At 37.7% G+C, this 18926-nt stretch overlaps 1 protein-coding gene across 1 annotated transcript; it reads left to right on the top strand.

The window, feature by feature from the left end:
- Positions 1-741: 741 nt before the first annotated feature.
- Positions 742-18510, top strand: LOC113038261 (sodium- and chloride-dependent glycine transporter 1-like). The gene is made up of 13 exons (XM_026195550.1): positions 742-837; positions 7458-7614; positions 8677-8808; positions 9677-9947; positions 10834-10966; positions 11283-11417; positions 11495-11598; positions 11844-12081; positions 12874-13008; positions 13086-13185; positions 13283-13383; positions 13482-13652; positions 14102-18510. The coding sequence occupies exons 1-13, from the start codon at positions 823-825 to the stop codon at positions 14336-14338; spliced, it is 1929 nt and encodes a 642-aa protein (XP_026051335.1). The 5' UTR covers positions 742-822; the 3' UTR covers positions 14339-18510.
- Positions 18511-18926: the final 416 nt, after the last annotated feature.

The raw sequence follows: 18926 nt of genomic DNA, 5'->3' as shown, positions 1-18926 counted from the left end.
TGCACCCATTTACCAAGCAATTTTGGAGCCCTTCATGCTTCTTTCTACTGACCAGCTTTTTGTAGAAGGTTTGTAGGTTTCGGCACCTGCCCACACTGCCAAAAGCACCAAAAGTTGGTTAAATGACCATGGTGTTGGTGTGCTTGACTGACCAGCAAACTCACCAGACCTGAACCCCATAGAGTATTGTCAAGAGGAAAATGAGAAAAAGAGACCAAAAAATACAGATGATCTGAAGACTACTGTCAAAGAAACCTGGGCTTCCATACCACCTCAGCAGTGCCACAAATTGATCAACCTCCATGCCACGCCAGCAAAAGGAGCCCCTACCAAGTATTGAGTACATATACAGTTAATTAACATACTTTTCAGAAGGCCAACATTTCACTAAAAATGTTTTTTTATTTTTTATTATTGGTCTTATAAAGTATTCTAATTTGTTGAGATGGTGAATTGGTTTTTGTTAAATGTGAGCCAAAATCATCACAATTAAAAGAACCAAAGACTTAAACCACTTCATTGTTAGTGCACTGAATTTATTTAATGCACAAGTTTTACAATTTGAGTTGAATTACTGAAATAAATGAACTTTTCCACTACATTCAGATTTATTGAGATGCACCTGTATCCGTAGTAACCTAGTGAAACTCCCTTAAGCCACACCTTCAGGCTCCTCCCCACTCCCCACCCATGGCTCAAGTGTAGAATACAGTAGGTTCCACATGGAGCTATGTCAGTCTGCTCTGGACCTTCTTACATGCTGATGCTTGCCTGAATGCTGTAGGTTCCTGTTTGAGTAGGCACTTCTAGCTGGGGTTTACAATGAACAGAATAAAGGTAAGACCAAAGGAAGTGGAATATTGAGGCCTCAGTTATCAACATGGGGGTGCGAACTCAGTCTTTGAGGGAACTTCTCAAGAATATATTTCAGATTGTTTTTTTATAGGAAGGAACTAGGGAACTAAAGGGATTAGTAACTGTCTTTAATTCTTACTTTTAAGTGTTTTATAGAGTTAGATTTGAGAATTCACTAAAGTGTAAGTCTCACAATTTCCCTTTAGAATGGTTTTGGTCATTCTTGGAATGCTGTTTTACATTTCCAGAACTGTGTAGCAACATGTCGTAAGGAATTACAGAGATGAATATCTGTCCTCGTAACATTCCATTATTGAGATACATCATGTTTGGATCTGGATTCTATAAGGTGTTTGACTTCATCCAGGTGTTCAGAAAAGCATTATTTGTTTACAAAAAGGCATTTTCATTATAGAACAAGAGGGTGAACAACACTATAAACTGAATTTGGGCTGGGTATTTTTATCAAATTTATCAAGTTCAAGTATATTTTTAAGTATACTTTAAGTATAGCAAGTATACAAATGTCAGTTTTCTAGTAGTATACTTTTTAGTGGGATTAAATTGGCCCACTTTCTAGTATATAAAAGTTTACTTTTAGTAGCAAACTTTGAGTACTAGTTTACCTCTATGTTTTTAGTTTGCAGTGCACAATATACTAAAAGTGAACTTAAAGGTATACTATAAGTATACAGTTTTTGTAAAAATGGTTAGCTATCCCAGTGCGTTGTGATTGCAGAACAGCTTAGATGGTGTTTCAGTACTGCCCCACCCTTGCCAAAGTAGCAAGTTCTGTCAGTTTTGGTATAGTTAAGGAAGGTGTCAATATTACCATATCAATTTGAGCTGGTTTCAGAGCCCAAGAATATTGAACAAGAACTTTTGCACGCACAGATATTGCAAAACATATTAGAGTGGTAACTAGGGTTGGGTCGATAGACGATTGCATTTTCCATCACCGATTGCTGATAGACATTACGTTGTCTGCATTGATCCATGCTTTTCTGAATACAGACTCATGATTTGGGCACACCCGCTGAAAAATAACTGCTTTTACTATGTACAGATAAGTGCAACGGTATAATGTATTATGTTTATTTCAGAAATTCAAAAGTTACTGTAAATATGCATTGCTGTCAATTTGAATAGTATTTATGAATTACATACAAAATTACAAAACATGAAACCATTTCTTCTTACGGTTGTCTTCTTGTCTGATGCTCTCAACCCAATTCATTAAAACCACGACAAAACCATTGAATTTCTGTAGGCGGGGACTTTTTCTAATGATATTTTAATGGGATCTTTTTTTATGCCCAAACTTACCACATTACAACACTGAACTAAATTCCTAAAAGTGGATAATAGGGAACCCTTTAAGGAAGTCACCAAGGCTGCATTGATTTTATAGTAAAAACTTTAATGTGTGAAATACTATTATAATTTAAAATAGTTTTAAAAATGTAATTTTAATCTAGTTTTAAGGTATAATTTATCCGTTTTATGGCCAAAGCTACATGTTCAGCAATCATAATCCAATCTTCAGTGTCATATGATCCTTTAGAAATCATTCTAACATGTTGATTTGTGGCTAATTTTATCAATGTTGGAAACAGTTGTGCAATATTTTAATGCAGTTGTCCGTATTTGTAGATTCTTACTGACTCCAAACGTTTGAATGGCAGTGAGTATATATTGTAATCCAGAGTTAATTTGCAGACTAATATCTCTGAATATTTCAAACTTTTATTCTGTTTCATGATGCTTCTGTATTCTTAATAACCGGATCATCTACCCATTGTAATAATTACATATTCAATTTCTTACATTGGGAACACTTGTTGAACCAGATTGTTTGCAAGTTGCTTTATGCCAGTCTTATTAACATATCCTCGTGTATGGACGTGTATGTGACAGCATGTGCGTAGATTGAGTGATGCAAACTCCTAATGTCCTGAGGCCATCGTCACTTCCCCGTTTTTTGTGCCCCTTGTTCAGATTTGGGGTTGTCTTGTCTGACAAGTCACGATTGCAGATGATTGATCAAGCATGAGAAGAGTGTTTTCCAGGGTTTAAGCCAATGAGAGAGTGGGAATATGACCTACTGCTCACAGGGTGAGAAGCTGAAGCTTTGAATCTTTAGCAGAATTACTTTCACCTCACAGAGACTGGATAATGCCTTCTTTAAGGGCTGTCCACGCTGGTTAATTTCATTCCAGTTGAAGAGAATGAACATACCCTTGTTTACCCATTGAGTGCTTTTTAGGGGGACATAACTAAAGAAGTAAAATAACGAACACTCATCTATCTTGAATTGCAATTGTCCAAAATAACTAGCTAGGACTGCCTTGCTCTTTTCTTCTACATCTTTATTGTCAAGACTTGTTATTACTTGAAGATGGTTTTTGATTTCTACCACTCCTTCCACCCATCCCTATCTGCCTTTGGGACACAAACTGGTTGTCCTGCTACAAACTCACCGTATTTGCTGGTATAGAAATTAACATGTTGGTGCAATAGCTTTTCATAAAGTTAGCATAACAAATGCCTCTTAGCTGACTTGTAAAATGTAGGAAAAGATTAAAATCCTCTGAAACATGAGATTCAGCTGAAGCTCTGTAAAAGTAAAAGGCTTTTTGGTAGCAGTCACAACCCTTGTGGTCTTACCTCTGACCTTGATAAACAAACCAGAGGTGAACGTCTTACTGGGGTCTTTGAACAGGCCTGTTGTGTGTTCCTACTTTTCCTGAGGAGAATTAAGCCCTCATCAGCATAGAAAGATGAGGATGCTGCCTTTGAAATGTGATCTGGGGGTCAGTAGGGAGTTTTAAAAAGGGGAAAGGTCATATCTGCCGTACGGTGAATCCAGAGGACTTGGGTGTTTAGCTATTTCAGAAGTGCTGAGAGCACATTTCCTTTGGCTTTCTTGCTCTTTTACCAAATTGATTTGTTTTTTTCTTCTTTTTGCTTTTCTGTAAACTCACCAGCTTGATGGGAAATGTTTTGCAGCATTAATCAGCAGTAGGTATATAATCTCTTTTTATGTTTGGACCCGTGGAGGTCTTGTGAAGTTTCACTGCCTGGAGTGGGTTTTGGAATCTGCGCTATTTTTGCCAAGGCCACTCCATTGGCCACACCTTTGAGTCTTTGACTTCAGAGAGCAGGAAGTCGTTGATTCATCACAGTATTTAGACTATATCTCCCTTTTCCATAGACTTTCCTTTCGGGAGTGCAGGGATTTCATGTGAGTGAGGGTTTATATAAGAATGAATGTTCAATCTGTAAACATGGCATCACTCTTCTCAGTACGAATCTTAAAATAATCTTTTGATAGATTAATTCTGTATTTAAAGGGTTAGTTAATCGGAAATCAGAGAAATCTGGTGAGCTCATGTGTGAAGTGTGTTTATTTAGTGATGCAAATTTGACATGCACAACCAGAGAACATAATGTCAATCAACCATCTGTAGGGGGTCAAAAATAAATTAAAAGCTCCCCTGTGAGAATTTCAGTTTCTCTATTCACCTTAAACATATTTATAGTTCTCTTAGGGTTGCATTTATAATTGTTTAAATGCAACTAAATATTATTATGTCTTTTCAACTGGTATGTTACATAATCTGCCACAATTGATGTGTTACGTAATCTGAGATTTTTTAAATATAATCAAAATATTTCCTTTTAGTAATATTTATATTTTTGTTAGAAATATTTAGATTTATCGTATGCATCAATTATTATTTTATATAATCAACTATTCTTCTTGATTATTATCTGTTCATTGGAGCAGATGATATAATCTGTAATGGTTTATATCAGAAAATTATTGGAAAAGATAAAAAAAAAAACTTCATGCTCCAAAAACTTGCACACCCCACATTGAGCTGATAAGGATCTGTTGAACATCTCCAGGCATTCTGTGTGCTAAATTGAGAAGTCACAGGTCAGTTCTCACCCCTTCTTAACTTGACAGGGTCACACACCTGCAATGTGGGAGCTGTGCTGCTGTCACTCACAGGCTTCAAGGCATTGTGGAACAGAATTTTGCTGAAAAATTAGATCGGTGCTGTTATGTGATTATATGAGGCAATTGTTTTGTTGAAACAGTTTTATGGACATCTTTTCTTTTTTCCTGTCTTTCTTTTTTTTGAAGTGGGAACCACTCATTTTTCTTTGATTTGTAAATTTTTCCTTTTCCTTTTTGCTATCCTCATTTTTTATATTCCTTTTTTCCTTCTTGCTTCATTTGTTTCTTTTCTAGAATGTCAAATAGCTCAACCATTCTTTTTGACTCAGGCCCCCTGAGATCTTGTGTTTATGAGTGTCTTGGCCTTACATAAATGGGCAGATGGGCCCAGCTGGACGATCTTTCTCTCTCACACTCTGTGCTCAGTAAGACAGATCCTTGGAGTAAAAGGCAACGGCTGAAACACCTAGGCGTTCCAGAGCACAGGGACAGGGATCACAGAGTGCAGCAGATAAAAACTTAACTGAACAATTCATCGAATCACTGGAAGGTAAACACAACATATCCTTGTGTGTGAGAACAGATGGGCCATAGAGCTACAGTTCCATTTTATAATTTATGTTGGACTGCAGTGTTATTGATGGATAGATGCAGATAAGTATTTAGTAGCATTTTGTTGAAGAGGTTTACATATTTAAAGGTGGTCCATCTTCCAGCTGTTCTGTTTCAGTCTACTCTGAATTTCCTCCTTATTATCAGCACAGCCCATCACAGCTGCCCACCTCCTGAACTTCACCCAGTCTCAAGTCTAAAAACACACTTACCCTATGTTTCCACTGGTGCAGGAGAAATCCCTGCAATACCACTCAAAATGCTAGAGATTTGCCACTTTTGGGGTTGTCTCAGATTACATGGTCGAAAACCAGATTTTAAAGCATTCATTTGCAGCAATGACTGGATTTATTTGCAATAATCCATTAGAAATTACAGAATACTTTCTATTTTTTATGACAGATGTCACTGCCTTAACCTTACTGTGTTTGGTTGCCCCACATCTAATTTGTATTGGAGTGTTTCTCAATGTTTTGACACTCTCACCACTTGCTCTACTTTGCTGTCAATCCCAAAATCCCCTGTGCAAGTCCTTTACTCAGCTCCTGTAGAGAATGAATTGAAAATGCCTCCTCAGCTTTGCTCACTCTGCTTCATTGGATTTGTACTGTTAGACTGCTTTCAGGTTCAGATTTCAAGTGGTTGTCCAAAAAGCATTATCACTAGGGTTTTTGTGTTCTTGTTTAAGAAATGTTGCATTTTAATGCTTAACAAAATGAATATTTCATTTGGGCTAAAAGGCAAACTTTGGATTATTGTTAATTTTGCTGATGCACATGTGTCTGTGTGATCCTGCAGGGGAGCAATGGCCCAGGGAGCTCAGACTCAGATGCTGCAGTGAGTTTAAATGTGTGTGTTTGTGTAGTGCCTTGTGTAACTTGAAGCAAACCTAAAACAAGCAAAAAAACAAACAAAACATTACAGCTGACACTCTTGCTGCCATTAAAATCCTTTCAATATAGTTACACAGCCAGCTCATAATCTTTTTATATTTAGACAGTCAGCCTATCACAGCGGTTGAACATCATCTAAAGATTTTCTTATTCTTTTACAATATTCACATGCAATAAACTCACAATGAAACTCATGATAGAACGGCAAGTTTAAAATTACAACATAGTTGTCAACTATGCATTTTGTAAAGCAAAATTGCTCACTAGAATCATCAAGTGCAGTCTGGATTCATCCACAGAGCTGCAGGAAAGATTGCGAGCATTGGTGCTGAATCTTCATCTCCCGCAGCATGCTCACTGTGGGGATGGAGCGCGTGCTTAGATCAGATCGTGAGCTTGCCTTAGAGGTCAACATGAAGACCATCTGATGAGAACAGATGGAGAGAGTAAACTTTAAATCAGGCTGACAATACCAAATGTTTTTCTTGTGCGCATGACGGTAATTTCAGATAACATCAAGTGCGCTCCAGCATGCTCTCTGAGCCCTCAACAGTCCTTGCATTCAATTTAGGAGTTTTCACGAAATTGATACAAACTTTTACATGTGATTAACTTCTTGCTTTCTTTTAGTTTCCTCTTGTAACATGTTTTTATTGATAGAGAGCTATACTGTAGGAAGTATTGGAACTGGAGTTATGAATTGACGACCCAAACTCAAACTTGCATTTCTGTGGGAGCTCCACATGCTGGATGTGCAATATCACTTCACCATGGCATTAACATTTTTGTTTTTGTTTTGGCAATGTAGTTGACTTGTGTCAAGCTAAACTTAACCTATTAATGTTTTTATGAAGTGTATGCATTTTGGATGACTTGGATGGCCATGTAATGTAAAAATTCAGTTTTCAGGACCACTTTAAGCAAATGACCTCTCAGCACCTAAAATATATTTCCCCATATGCTCATAAATATTAAACCTAGAATCTTGATGTTGATTGAACACAGTTCATAAGCATATTATGTATCCAAAAAAAAAAAAAAAATTAGTTTACTGCTCTCTGACTCAGCGAGTGATCCCGGCGGTGAACATCAACATTTTCATTTCATTCATATGTGTGTCTGTGTTTCAGAACGGAGCAGTTCCGGGAGAGCCAGTAAAGAAAGATGAAAACTCCAGAAGGGGAAACTGGGGAAACCAGATTGAGTTTGTCCTCACCAGTGTTGGCTACGCAGTGGGGCTGGGAAACGTCTGGAGGTTTCCTTACCTCTGCTACAGGAATGGAGGAGGTATAAGTTAATCATTTTCATAAGTCTATGGATAAAAGTGAAAGTGAAAATGATGTGATGTTTAGCCAAGTATGGTGTCCCATACTCGGAATTTGTGCTCTGCATTTAACCCATCCATGTGCACACACTCAGCAGCGAGTAATGAAACACACACACTCGGAGCAGTGTGCAGCCATTTTTGCTGCATCACCCGGGGAGCAGTTAAGGGTTACTTGCACCTCAGTCATGGTATTGATGGTGGAAGAGAGTGCTGTACATTCATTCCCCCCACCTACATCCCTGCTGCTACCAAGACTCGAACCCGCTACCTTTGGATTACGAGTCCATTAGGACTGCCCCCATGTAAATTTATGGTATTTAAGGTTTGTTTGTGTAAGTCATACCACTGAGTCCTTTCCAAATTCCTTACTCCCTTAAAAGGGTACTCCTTTGGTATTCAGTCTCATAACACACCTCACCTAAAATAGACCAGACTAGAGTAAGCAAGGGTCTCTAGCAGCAGGTCCCCAATGGCCTGGCCCAGAAACCTCTGCCTCATGATCTCATATTCCTAGAGCTGCCTCTAATCAGAAGCCATACCCTGAATTAGCCCAGAATTCAAATAAGTAACTGAACTCCAGGCCCTTTAAACACGGATGGATTATGGTCCTCTAGGCCCACAGGGCACCAGCAGCTTTTTGTTTATTTATGAAACTTTACTGGACTATCTGTATGCATCTTAAATCATTCATTGCAACTCATTAGATGCATAATATTATCCAAGCAATGCTCACCTAACTGCATCAGGAAGAAGTGCCTTGCTTCTTGACTACTGTGGGGCCTATGGCACATCAGCCTCATTGCACAAGGCCATAATTTGGTGTTACTCACGTATTTGCATAAGCATTAGGGAACACTATAATAGAAACAAGAACTTGGCTATTCTTAGTGTCATTTTAAACTACTTTTGTTTCCTACCATTTATGTAAATAAGAACAGCTGCATGACTGTCTTCAGCTAGAATACTAATGTGTCAGGTTAAAGTAATTGTTATGTAACACTGTGGTTGTGTGTGTGTCACAGGTGCCTTCATGTTCCCATACTTCATCATGCTGGTGTTTTGTGGCATCCCTCTGTTCTTCCTGGAGCTCTCCTTTGGGCAGTTTACCTCCCTCGGGTGCCTGGGAGTCTGGAAGGTCAGCCCCATGTTTAAAGGTGAGCAAGAGTCTGTTAAAGGAGGTGTGAGAGCAAATCTAAAACTTTTTCATGAAAAGTCTGACACTGAAAAGTCATGGATAAATCTGTGTGGGTTGGTTTGGCCTTTAGTACATGGCATGACTTGTTTGACATGTTAAACTATGAAATCTTTTTTAAACATGCGCTCTTCATGGTGTGGCTTGCTATATGTGCAGTATGCACTTCTCACACACTCAGGAGGTGGTCTGAGTTTGGTTTGCTTAAGATGTTCTCATGCGTAATTTCTTCAAGTAGAAATATTTAAACTTATTTATAGTTATCAGTTAATTTTTTAGTCAGCTCATTTTAGACAAGCTCATTTCACATAATTTTACTTTCTCATATCTTAATTTAATTGTTTATTTTTTAGCAATATTTTGAATATTTGAAACAGAAGATTTGCAGTTTTTCATTTATTCACTCACTTATTCACATTTATTCATTCATTCATAATTTAATTTAGTTTAGTTTATTTTAGTTTAGTGTTTTCCAGAATTTCTATTACCACCAGATCATGTTTAATTCATGAAATAGATGCCACTTACTACATAGTTGTTAATTTTTGCACATCCCTTTTGAAATTGGGAAATGTAGAATATGTTTAAATGCTTTATTGTATTGCAAGGCAATATTGAAGGATTTGTCAAAATAATCAGATTTTCATCAAGAGTTATTTACCGTATCATGCAATCGTAATATACATTTTTGTGTGGGCTGTTGTGTTGGTTATGTTTGATGTTACATTACAGGATTCGCAGATGAGTATATTGCTTTCTGGGTACTTGAAAGCTAAACATCCTTCAAAATCTTTAATTTATTGTCATTTGGTTGTTCTCTCTCTTTTAAGGTGTGGGCTATGGAATGATGGTGGTCTCTACCTACATTGGGATTTACTACAATGTGGTGATTTGCATTGCATTTTATTACTTCTTCATGTCCATGACAAACCTGCTGCCCTGGACGTACTGTAACAACCCCTGGAACACTCCTGACTGCATTGGAGTGGCGGGCACTCCACGAATGAATGCCACCCTCGCCAATGTGTCTGCTGTTGTGTCAGGGTTGACTGAGATAGTCAACCGCACCAAGAGGACCAGTCCTAGTGAAGAGTACTGGAAGTAAGTGCATAATTATTTATTTCAAAAGAAATCATTATAGTAATTATAATTGTTTACATATAAAAAAAGAAATATTTTTTTTCATACAGAAATAAATCTGAAATATATCTTCATAGTATAGGTTTATTCAGAGGTCTCTATGCATTTGTATGTGTGTGTGTGTGTTACATTAATTAAGTTCTGTATGTTTATACACAAATACAAATGCTAGCAAGACCCCAGAGAGTTCAATATCAACATAATTATATAGTCAATCCATTACTCATCAGTTCTGAAAATTCATGACAGATTGATAGTTGAAAGCTGGTAATTAATAACCGTTTTTCAGGAGTCATGCAATTTGGTTTGATGTTTGGATCTTTGTGCTCTGGACATGACAGCTGTGTTTGTTGAATAATGTTTGAACACTATGTGGGATGACATAAGACAATGGCACAGAAAGGCACAGAGTGTTTTGTTTTTCCAAGAGTGTGATTGTGATTGTATGTGGTTTGGAATGAACGCTTCGCTTTACTGCCTGTGGTCAGAGAATACGAGGCTTTGACCATGAGAAGTTTGTGGACCGTTTAACATCTTTATAAATGGTTTGTGCTCTCTGGACTGTGTTGTTCCTGTGGTATAAAAGACATTCTGTTCTTGCCTTCTGTAAACTCATTCATTGTGTGGCTAAGGTTTTTTTGTTTTTGTTTTTTGACGGTACTATGCTCTTGAAAATGTGGATTGTTTTCAGTCTCTTTTCACATAATGCTTTTAAACTAAAGACAAGCACTGATAATTGAAAATAAGTGTTTAGATTAGCATGATACATTTTTGAGTGAATATTTTTGCTTTGTTTTACATCCTGCATTCTCTCACACCTCTCTTTTACTGGCTTTTGCCCTCACAGGAACTATGTGCTGAATATCTCTGATGGTATTGGGAACTTCGGAGAGGTGCGTCTGCCTATCCTGGGCTGTCTGGCTGTGTCATGGGTAGTCGTGTTCCTCTGTCTTATTCGAGGGGTCAAGTCATCCGGAAAGGTGAGCTGAACATCCATTCCTGTGACATAAAGCAGAAATGAATTCAATGATAATATTAAATAATACATTTAGTAAATATTAGATTAGAAAACTTAAATGAAAATGAGAAGTTTTGTAAATCAGTTATTAAAACTAAACTGAAAAAAGCTGAATTGAAATCTGATATTAAAATGATGACTAAAAATGTAAAAACTAAAAGCTCATTCAAAATATGAATAAATACTATGACATGTAAGTACAACTAAAACATCACTGTTTACCATACTTCTTTTTTTCTTTTTGTTTTATAGTCTTTTAATATTATGTCTTTTCTCAGGTGGTGTATTTCACAGCAACTTTCCCTTATGTGGTGCTGACCATTCTTTTCATCAGAGGAATCACTCTGGAGGGAGCCACCAGTGGTATCAAATATTATTTGACCCCACAGTGGGAGAAAATTCTAGATGCCAAGGTTAGTACATTATACAGCGGAGCATACTGTAAGTGATCACTAATATTATGTTAATAATAACATTTTGCGTTCTGCAGGTATGGGGGGACGCTGCCTCTCAGATTTTCTATTCGCTGGGCTGTGCCTGGGGTGGCCTTATCACCATGGCATCATATAACAAGTTCCATAATAACTGTTTTAGGTAATAAACATCTTATTCTTTTCTTTTTCTGCATCTGTTTCATTTTAAAGCACTTAGACTGGACGTTTAATGAGTGCTTGATGACTTGCATGCATTACTCTGTAGCACCTCCATGTGGCTGGTACTGATAAATGCATGGATTTGTATTACCTGAAATCAAGGAAGGAATGAACGAATGTGGAGTTCAGATTGTGGTGTGACTGCAAGCTTAATAATAATCAAATGATTTGTCTGTTTTCAAACAGAGACAGCATCATCATCAGTGTAACAAACTGTGGTACCAGCGTGTATGCTGGCTTTGTTATTTTCTCCATCCTGGGATTCATGGCTAATCATCTGGGGGTGGATGTGTCAGAGGTGGCCGATCATGGGCCAGGCCTGGCATTTGTGGCCTATCCAGAGGCCTTAACATTGCTGCCCATATCACCGCTCTGGTCCCTGCTGTTTTTCTTTATGCTCATTTTATTGGGCCTGGGCACTCAGGTATCCCCCCCCCCCCCTTTCTTCAACACAAATTTGAAATCCACGAAAGGATTAGTTCACCCAAAAATTTCAATTAGCCCATGAATAACTCACCCTCAAGGCATCCGATGTGTATATGACATTCTCTTTCAGATAAATCCAGTTTGAGTTAAAAAAAAATTGTCTTTGATTGTACGATCTGTTTAATGGCAGTCAGCAGGTGTTGCAGTTCATCAGTCCAAAAGAAGTGAAATAAAGCGCATCCATCCATAATAAGAGCCACTATTTCACTTCTTTTGGACTGATGAACTGAAACACTGCTGACTGCCGTTTAACAGCTTGGAAGCTCAAAGACATATATATTTATATAACTCTGACTGGATTCATCTGAAAGAAGGAAGTCATATACACCTGGGATGCTTTGAGGGTGAGTAAATAACGGGCTAATTTTCATTTTTGGGTGAACTATCCCTTTAATACTCACTATTGCTGCATTTATTAATCTAAATTTAGCAAAACAAGGAATATGGTGAAATATTGCTACAATTTAAATAAAATAAATGTTTTGTATCAAAAAAAAAAAAAAAAAAAGGTCTTAATGACACCAAGCATTTCAACAGTAGTTTAATTCAGCATGGAAAACTTATATGGCTTCAAACTTTATTTAACTTTATTTATATTTTTACCTACAACTTTATTATTTTGCCGCTTTACCATGCACTGGTATTTCTTTCAGGAAATGTCTTGTTAACTAGTAGTATGTAAAAAGTGCCATGCAATTCCTTATTTCCTTTCTGTTCATTTTTGTTGTAGTTCTGTCTGCTGGAGACTCTGGTGACGGCTGTAGTTGATGAGATTGGAACTGACTGGATTATCAAAAATAAGACCTACGTCACGCTTGGAGTCGCCATAGTAGGATTCCTCCTGGGAGTGCCGCTGACCACACAGGTGAGTAACAAAAACATACACACACACACACACGTCCCGCATCTATGGATTGATTTATTGTGCTGTGTGTGATGTAGGCAGGAATATACTGGTTGCTGCTTATGGACAACTACGCTGCCAGTTTCTCTCTGGTCGTCATCTCTTGCATCATGTGTATCTGTATAATGTATGTCTATGGTGAGTCCTCTTAGTCACTTTCTACATGCTCTGCATAAAGGCCACAGTAGCTGGATGTAAACTGAGGTGTTCATTTGAATGTTGTGTTCCCATGAAGGTCACAAGAACTATTTTAAAGATGTGGAAATGATGCTAGGCTTTCCTCCTCCGCTCTTCTTCAGGATCTGCTGGAAATATGTGTCTCCTTTCATTATTACTGTGAGTGACAGTCTGTATAAGGTTTTCCTGAATCAAGTTTTAACATTTTTTTCCAGATCACTAATCTAATCTAATTTTTTGTCTCTGTCTCTTCACAGTTCATTCTGATTTTTACCGTGATACAGTACAAGCCTATTACCTACAATGACTATGTCTACCCAGGTTGGTCGTTGGTCATTGGGTTTGCCATGGCTTTGTCTTCAGTCATCTGTATACCAGTCTATGCTCTGTTCAAGATTGCTGTGTCTGAAGGTTCCACATTTTTAGAGGTAATATGTGTTCTGCTTTAAAAATTGTTTTTTTTTTTTTTAAATCATGTACAATTGCATAACCAGCCAAATACTTTATCTCACTTTAGACACTTTATGGTATGAACAACATTGTTAAATCGCCAAATAGTGCATTTCTACAAAGTCATCGGCACCTTAAAACCGATGTGCTTATTTTCTTGTTTCAGTATATTTTACCCTCTACTTTTTATTTTCTTTACAATTTTGGAAAATGTCTGAGCAGCCGGTGCATTCCGCCACTTATAGTTTTGGAGTAAATTTCCTCTTTGTTCAGCCCTTTGAATATTTGCTCTGCTTTTTGTGTTTTGTTCATGGTGTGATAGATACAGAAAAATATCTGTATCTATCACACTTTCCTAAAAAAAAAGAAAATTAGTTTTAGCTTTAAATTGCCAAAACAGTTAATAAACTGTCTCTTATCTCTGCAGCGTTTGAAGAACTCCGTGAAGCCCGACCCGGACTGGGGTCCAGCTCTCCAGGAGCACCGCAAGGGCCGATACGCCACTCAGGGTCCCGAATCTGTGGAGGTGTGCCCTCTCAAGACAGAGCTGAAGGACGAGGGCAAAGAGAAACTCAAGGAGAAAGAGACGGAGAAAAAGGATGAGATCGGTTTGACCATCCCAGGAAGCAACGGCTCCGCATTAAACCCCACACCCAGCGCATAGAGGAGCCCCTCCCCCCAGGACAGTTCCCATTCCCACACTGCGGGACAGGCAACTCTCGCTGGAGACCTTTACATATTGTAAGGGCTTTATGAAATCTAACCTCTAGAGAAATTGGTTGTCATCCAAAACCATTTTCTTTTTGTTCGCATAATTTAATACTGCAGTTTTTTCTTTTTTTTAAAGACATGTTCATATACAGGAGGTGTTTGCATACACACAGTGTGTATATAGCGCATTATTGTACAATATTTTTACTCTGTGTTGAGTAGTCTGGAAATGTGACTGTAGCGGCAGCAGGAGCTACAGTGTGATTTGGCTTATGTGTGTGCGTGTGTATAGTGGTGGCAGTGCTGGTCAGGTTTAATAGCAGAAGACCAAATATTCTTTGTGGCAATGTTATAATGGCACTGTTAAGGGGAGTGTTATTTTCAGTTTCTGTTTTATACCCGTTTTCTTGTTTGGGAACCATCTCATGGCCAATGCTATGGTCTGCGTGCAGTGCGGTTGATACATGTTAAATGACCTTTTAACACTGTATTAATTAACTCCACCTAAAACTACACAACAGAACATGCCTGTTATCCATTGACTAGACCACCAGTACATTTTGGAGCTAACCCTTACGTTAATTGGCCAAGTAGACTAGCCGATATCAATAAATAAGCATAGGCCAAGAGAATATCAACTTCATTTCCAATTAAGTGAGAGCACAAATACAAAACAAAGGATATTTGGTCTTAAGCTCTTACCGACTGAGGTATCTGGACCGAGGCATATAACTTCTCAAGCCCATTCTCAGGGTTACACACAGTTTGTTTTTTTTGCAAAACATTTTCCAACACCTTGAGATGCTGATGTTGAGAATTTGACATGAAGGAGAGGGGTTTTCATGCAGGAACTTCCACATGAAATGCAGAATCTGTCTAGTTCTCCGGTGATCTGTAGCCGAGGCATCTCCTGAGCGAGGGGAGCATGTGTGCGATAACAGAAGCAGCTAGTTCCTCATTAGATTCAGTACTGTAGTATGCACACTAACTCCGTTCTACACGGAAAAATAGGCATGTTACCAAAAACATGTGCACAAACCTGTGTGTTCTGATTTAGTTGGTATGTTTGTGTTTGTGTGTATTTTTTCTTGTCCGTGTTAAGAGACTTGAACAGGTGTGTGTGTGTGTGTGAGTGAGTGTGTGTGAGTGTGTGTGTGTGTGTGTGTGTGTGTGTGTGTCTTCTAAAGGCATCTGGCAGTGCTGAGTTAAACTGTCGTGTAATAGAACACTGAAATAAGGCATAAGGTTGCATGTGGATTGACCAGAAGTAAACGTAGCATTAGTCAAAATCACTGTGGTTAATGGAATTGTTGGGGAAATCAGCATTTTTTTCCTCGTATTGTATAATAATGTCAAATAGACTTGCAAGGCCAAACCATTCAATTTACGCAATAGAAACAACCGAATTTTATGATAATATGGTGCATTTTGTTTCGTTTTGGTTTTGAAGGCAATAGAGAGCAGACGATACTTGTATGGAGAGTTATGTTTATATTTTTGGTATGGTTAGATGCCGCATGTCATTTCATTCCAGTGACTTTTCAATAAGGCCCCTTTACTTACGATGCATATGGTTGCAGTGGCACATATACATGGATAAAGAGTCCAAGTTACACTGTGAATTCGTCTGGAATTTTGCCTGACCCCTTTTAACAGGGGTCAATGCAGCGAAAGCAACAGACAATGCAGCTGCTAATGTGCTGAAGCATCATGTATTGAGACTTGTGAATAAACAGTGAATCGCTGTATATAGTCAAGTCCGAGTAGTTTATCTGCTATTTCTCTCCTGTGTGGGAGGAGAAATGCAATATGAGATGTGCTCTGTCATTTTGAGTCAGAAAGAGGTGAAGAAATGCGAAACAATAATATTGCTTTGTTGAATTCATTTTGATAATAGAAAGTCTCAGCTTTCAAATAAGCTTGATTTTTACATGTCTTAAAATACATAAATAAATCACCAGATTCAAAAAAAAAAAAAATGCATTCAAATTGTTTGGAATTTTGCAATTGTGGCAGCACCATTTAATTATATTTCAACAAAGTTGAATTTTTTTTTATTGAAAGCTTTCTTATATTATGTGTGAGACTTTCATTGCATAAAACTCTAGTCTTTAAACTCTGACTCAAAATGATGGAGCAGGTCAGATAAAGTCAGTATTCAAAAACATGATGACATAATAGTCTACATCTTTGTTATATGTACATTTTGCTACATTTCTGCATGAAGGTATGATATGTATGTTTTTAAATTTGTGTCCTAAAATATACAAAACACAATCTAACTTTAAGAAGTAGGGGGGGGAAAGAGAAGAAGAAAAGTAACCCTGCTGCCTAAGAAGGTATCGGACACTCAGGGGAGTAGTTAGAGGTCTTTGGCCTTAGCACAAGCATACCTACAGGTCACACACTCTAGCTTTTCCTCTGTCAGAGTTAGTGCAGTAGATTAGAGCAGCAGTTTAGGTGTTCGGGAGACTAACAGCACTTTACTAGTTCACTTTAGCTGGCTACAATATGATTAATCGCTGTCGGAAATATGAATGCACAAGATTGAAGCCCTCTCATTTTTCTGATGCGTGGTCCTCAGACCTTGAAAGTGGCATGAAGACCGTGTGTCTGTCTCTAGGTACTGCGATGTAAACCGATCTGGATATTGAACTTGACATGTAAACTCATTACAACAATAGACATAATATGCGTCAGTGCCATTCTTGCACTGTTCCCCACCTCTTGTCCTCGTTCTCCATTGTAAAGTAACGTAAAAGACAAAAACAAAAAAACAACAACTGATGTGTATGTTTGTGTTTTCCGTTTTTCCCAGGGTGGGTTGCTGTAGTGGGATTTGATTTTTAGTTGTTTTTACATGATTTCTTATGGTAACGTAGCTACTGTAATGTGAGTGTTCTGTGTAGTGGACGTTCAGCTGCTGAGTCAAACCTAGTTCATGTTAGCGTCACTATTGATGTCATGTCATTTTAATCAGTGTGTTATTATCCGTTTTTGACATTTAACAAACAGAATCTACCTTTGTAAGAGATTTTTCCTTTTTATTTTTATAGTACTAAAACTGTCGTTGTAATCATTTTTAGCTATGTTCAGTGACACTTTTATTTCTTATTTCTAAACCTCTTCAAGCTAGCTGATCTCAAACACATTACCAAGTTAAGGCTTTGGACTGAAACTTGAAAATTCAAGCTTTTTACTGCAGCGTCTGGTCAAACAGAAACCGTTTATCGATGAAGAAGGACACAGTCTGAAGCCAGCGATGTTATATCTTCATCTCAGTATTGTAAATGTGTATTTGTAGTGCTGCAAACCCTTTAAGAACATTTCTGTCTGCCTGTGATCCAGTTTCATTTATTATGCACAATGTAAATGAAACAGAGAAAGCACATTTGATTGCCTGGAAAGAATGTTTTAACATGTATGCCGGTCTTTTAATATTTTCAAATGGATTTGAAATGATCAAAACTGAATTAATATTTTCTGAATTTTATTTGGGTAAACATTAAGATAATGTTTCTGAGAAGAACCAAACACTTTTTAAGCTGACTTTGCTTCTAATTTGAACTGGCTGTGTAAATTTAATTGTGACGGCATACACTTTGAAATGACATGACAGGGTTGTGCTTAGAACAAGCAACACAGAAATACTAGAATTCAGTGGAAAATATGCACACAAATACCTGAGAATATCCACAGAGCACAGTTTTGTGGCTGTCTTACGAACTATAAAAAGAATCGGCATATCTCAACTGAAACTGTGAACCGTTTTGGTTAATTCAATGTTTTTTCAAGAGAATGTCATGTATTTTCATGTTGTTACGGCACTTTAAAAATATATGTGTTTGACCGCAACAGAAAATACAAAATTGCAAAAAAAGAAACCTTTCTCTCCCTGTCCTGCATCCTAAAAGAAGCAATGTCTTTACAATAGCGTGTGTGTGTTCTTCTGTGCTCATGGCGATATAGTAGTGATGTAGAATGACAGGCACAATGACATGAGCTTCAAACATATCTAACCATGTCTTTTCAATTTTAGGGCCAAACAGCATTGAAATTGTCTTAGTCATGTCAGCTGTAAATGGTTCAATTTGAAATGGTAAATAAAGTTTATTTTAAAGATCACCTTGTGGTTTGTGTTTTATGGCTTTCCCCCTTTGAGCTTCAACTATATATATATATATATATATATATATATATATATATATATATATATATATATATATATATATATATATATATATATATATATATATATATAAAGTCTAACTGACGGTGTGTAGAGCAGCATGCAGCGGTTCTCACAGAGAACTGAGCAGGGTTTCAAGCCGAGGAAGACAGCGCCCCCCTCTGTCCCCTGCTGGCTCTTCCGCCCACTCTTCCGTCCAGCTGATTGGTTTACTTAAAGTTGATTGCTAATCCAATCATTTGCTCGTTTCTATCTAAGTAACCTATCTATTCCGGACTTGTACTAATTGGCAGCGTGCCTTGGGATTTCACTAACCCTCCACCTTCCCCAGCACCACCTGCCTAGATCTGCT

The sequence above is a fragment of the Carassius auratus genome, chromosome 21 (assembly GCF_003368295.1).
Source record: "Carassius auratus strain Wakin chromosome 21, ASM336829v1, whole genome shotgun sequence".
In the NCBI taxonomy this organism is placed as follows: Eukaryota; Metazoa; Chordata; class Actinopteri; order Cypriniformes; family Cyprinidae; genus Carassius; species Carassius auratus.
Note: the sequence above shows the minus strand (reverse complement) of the source record. Positions and strands in the feature narration are given on the sequence as shown.

Coding starts and splice junctions, on each gene's coding strand:
- LOC113038261 (XM_026195550.1), top strand. Junction 9,948..10,833: donor CCTAGTGAAGAGTACTGGAA/GTAAGTGCATAA, acceptor TTGCCCTCACAG/GAACTATGTGCTGAATATCT. Junction 13,653..14,101: donor AAGGTTCCACATTTTTAGAG/GTAATATGTGTT, acceptor TTATCTCTGCAG/CGTTTGAAGAACTCCGTGAA.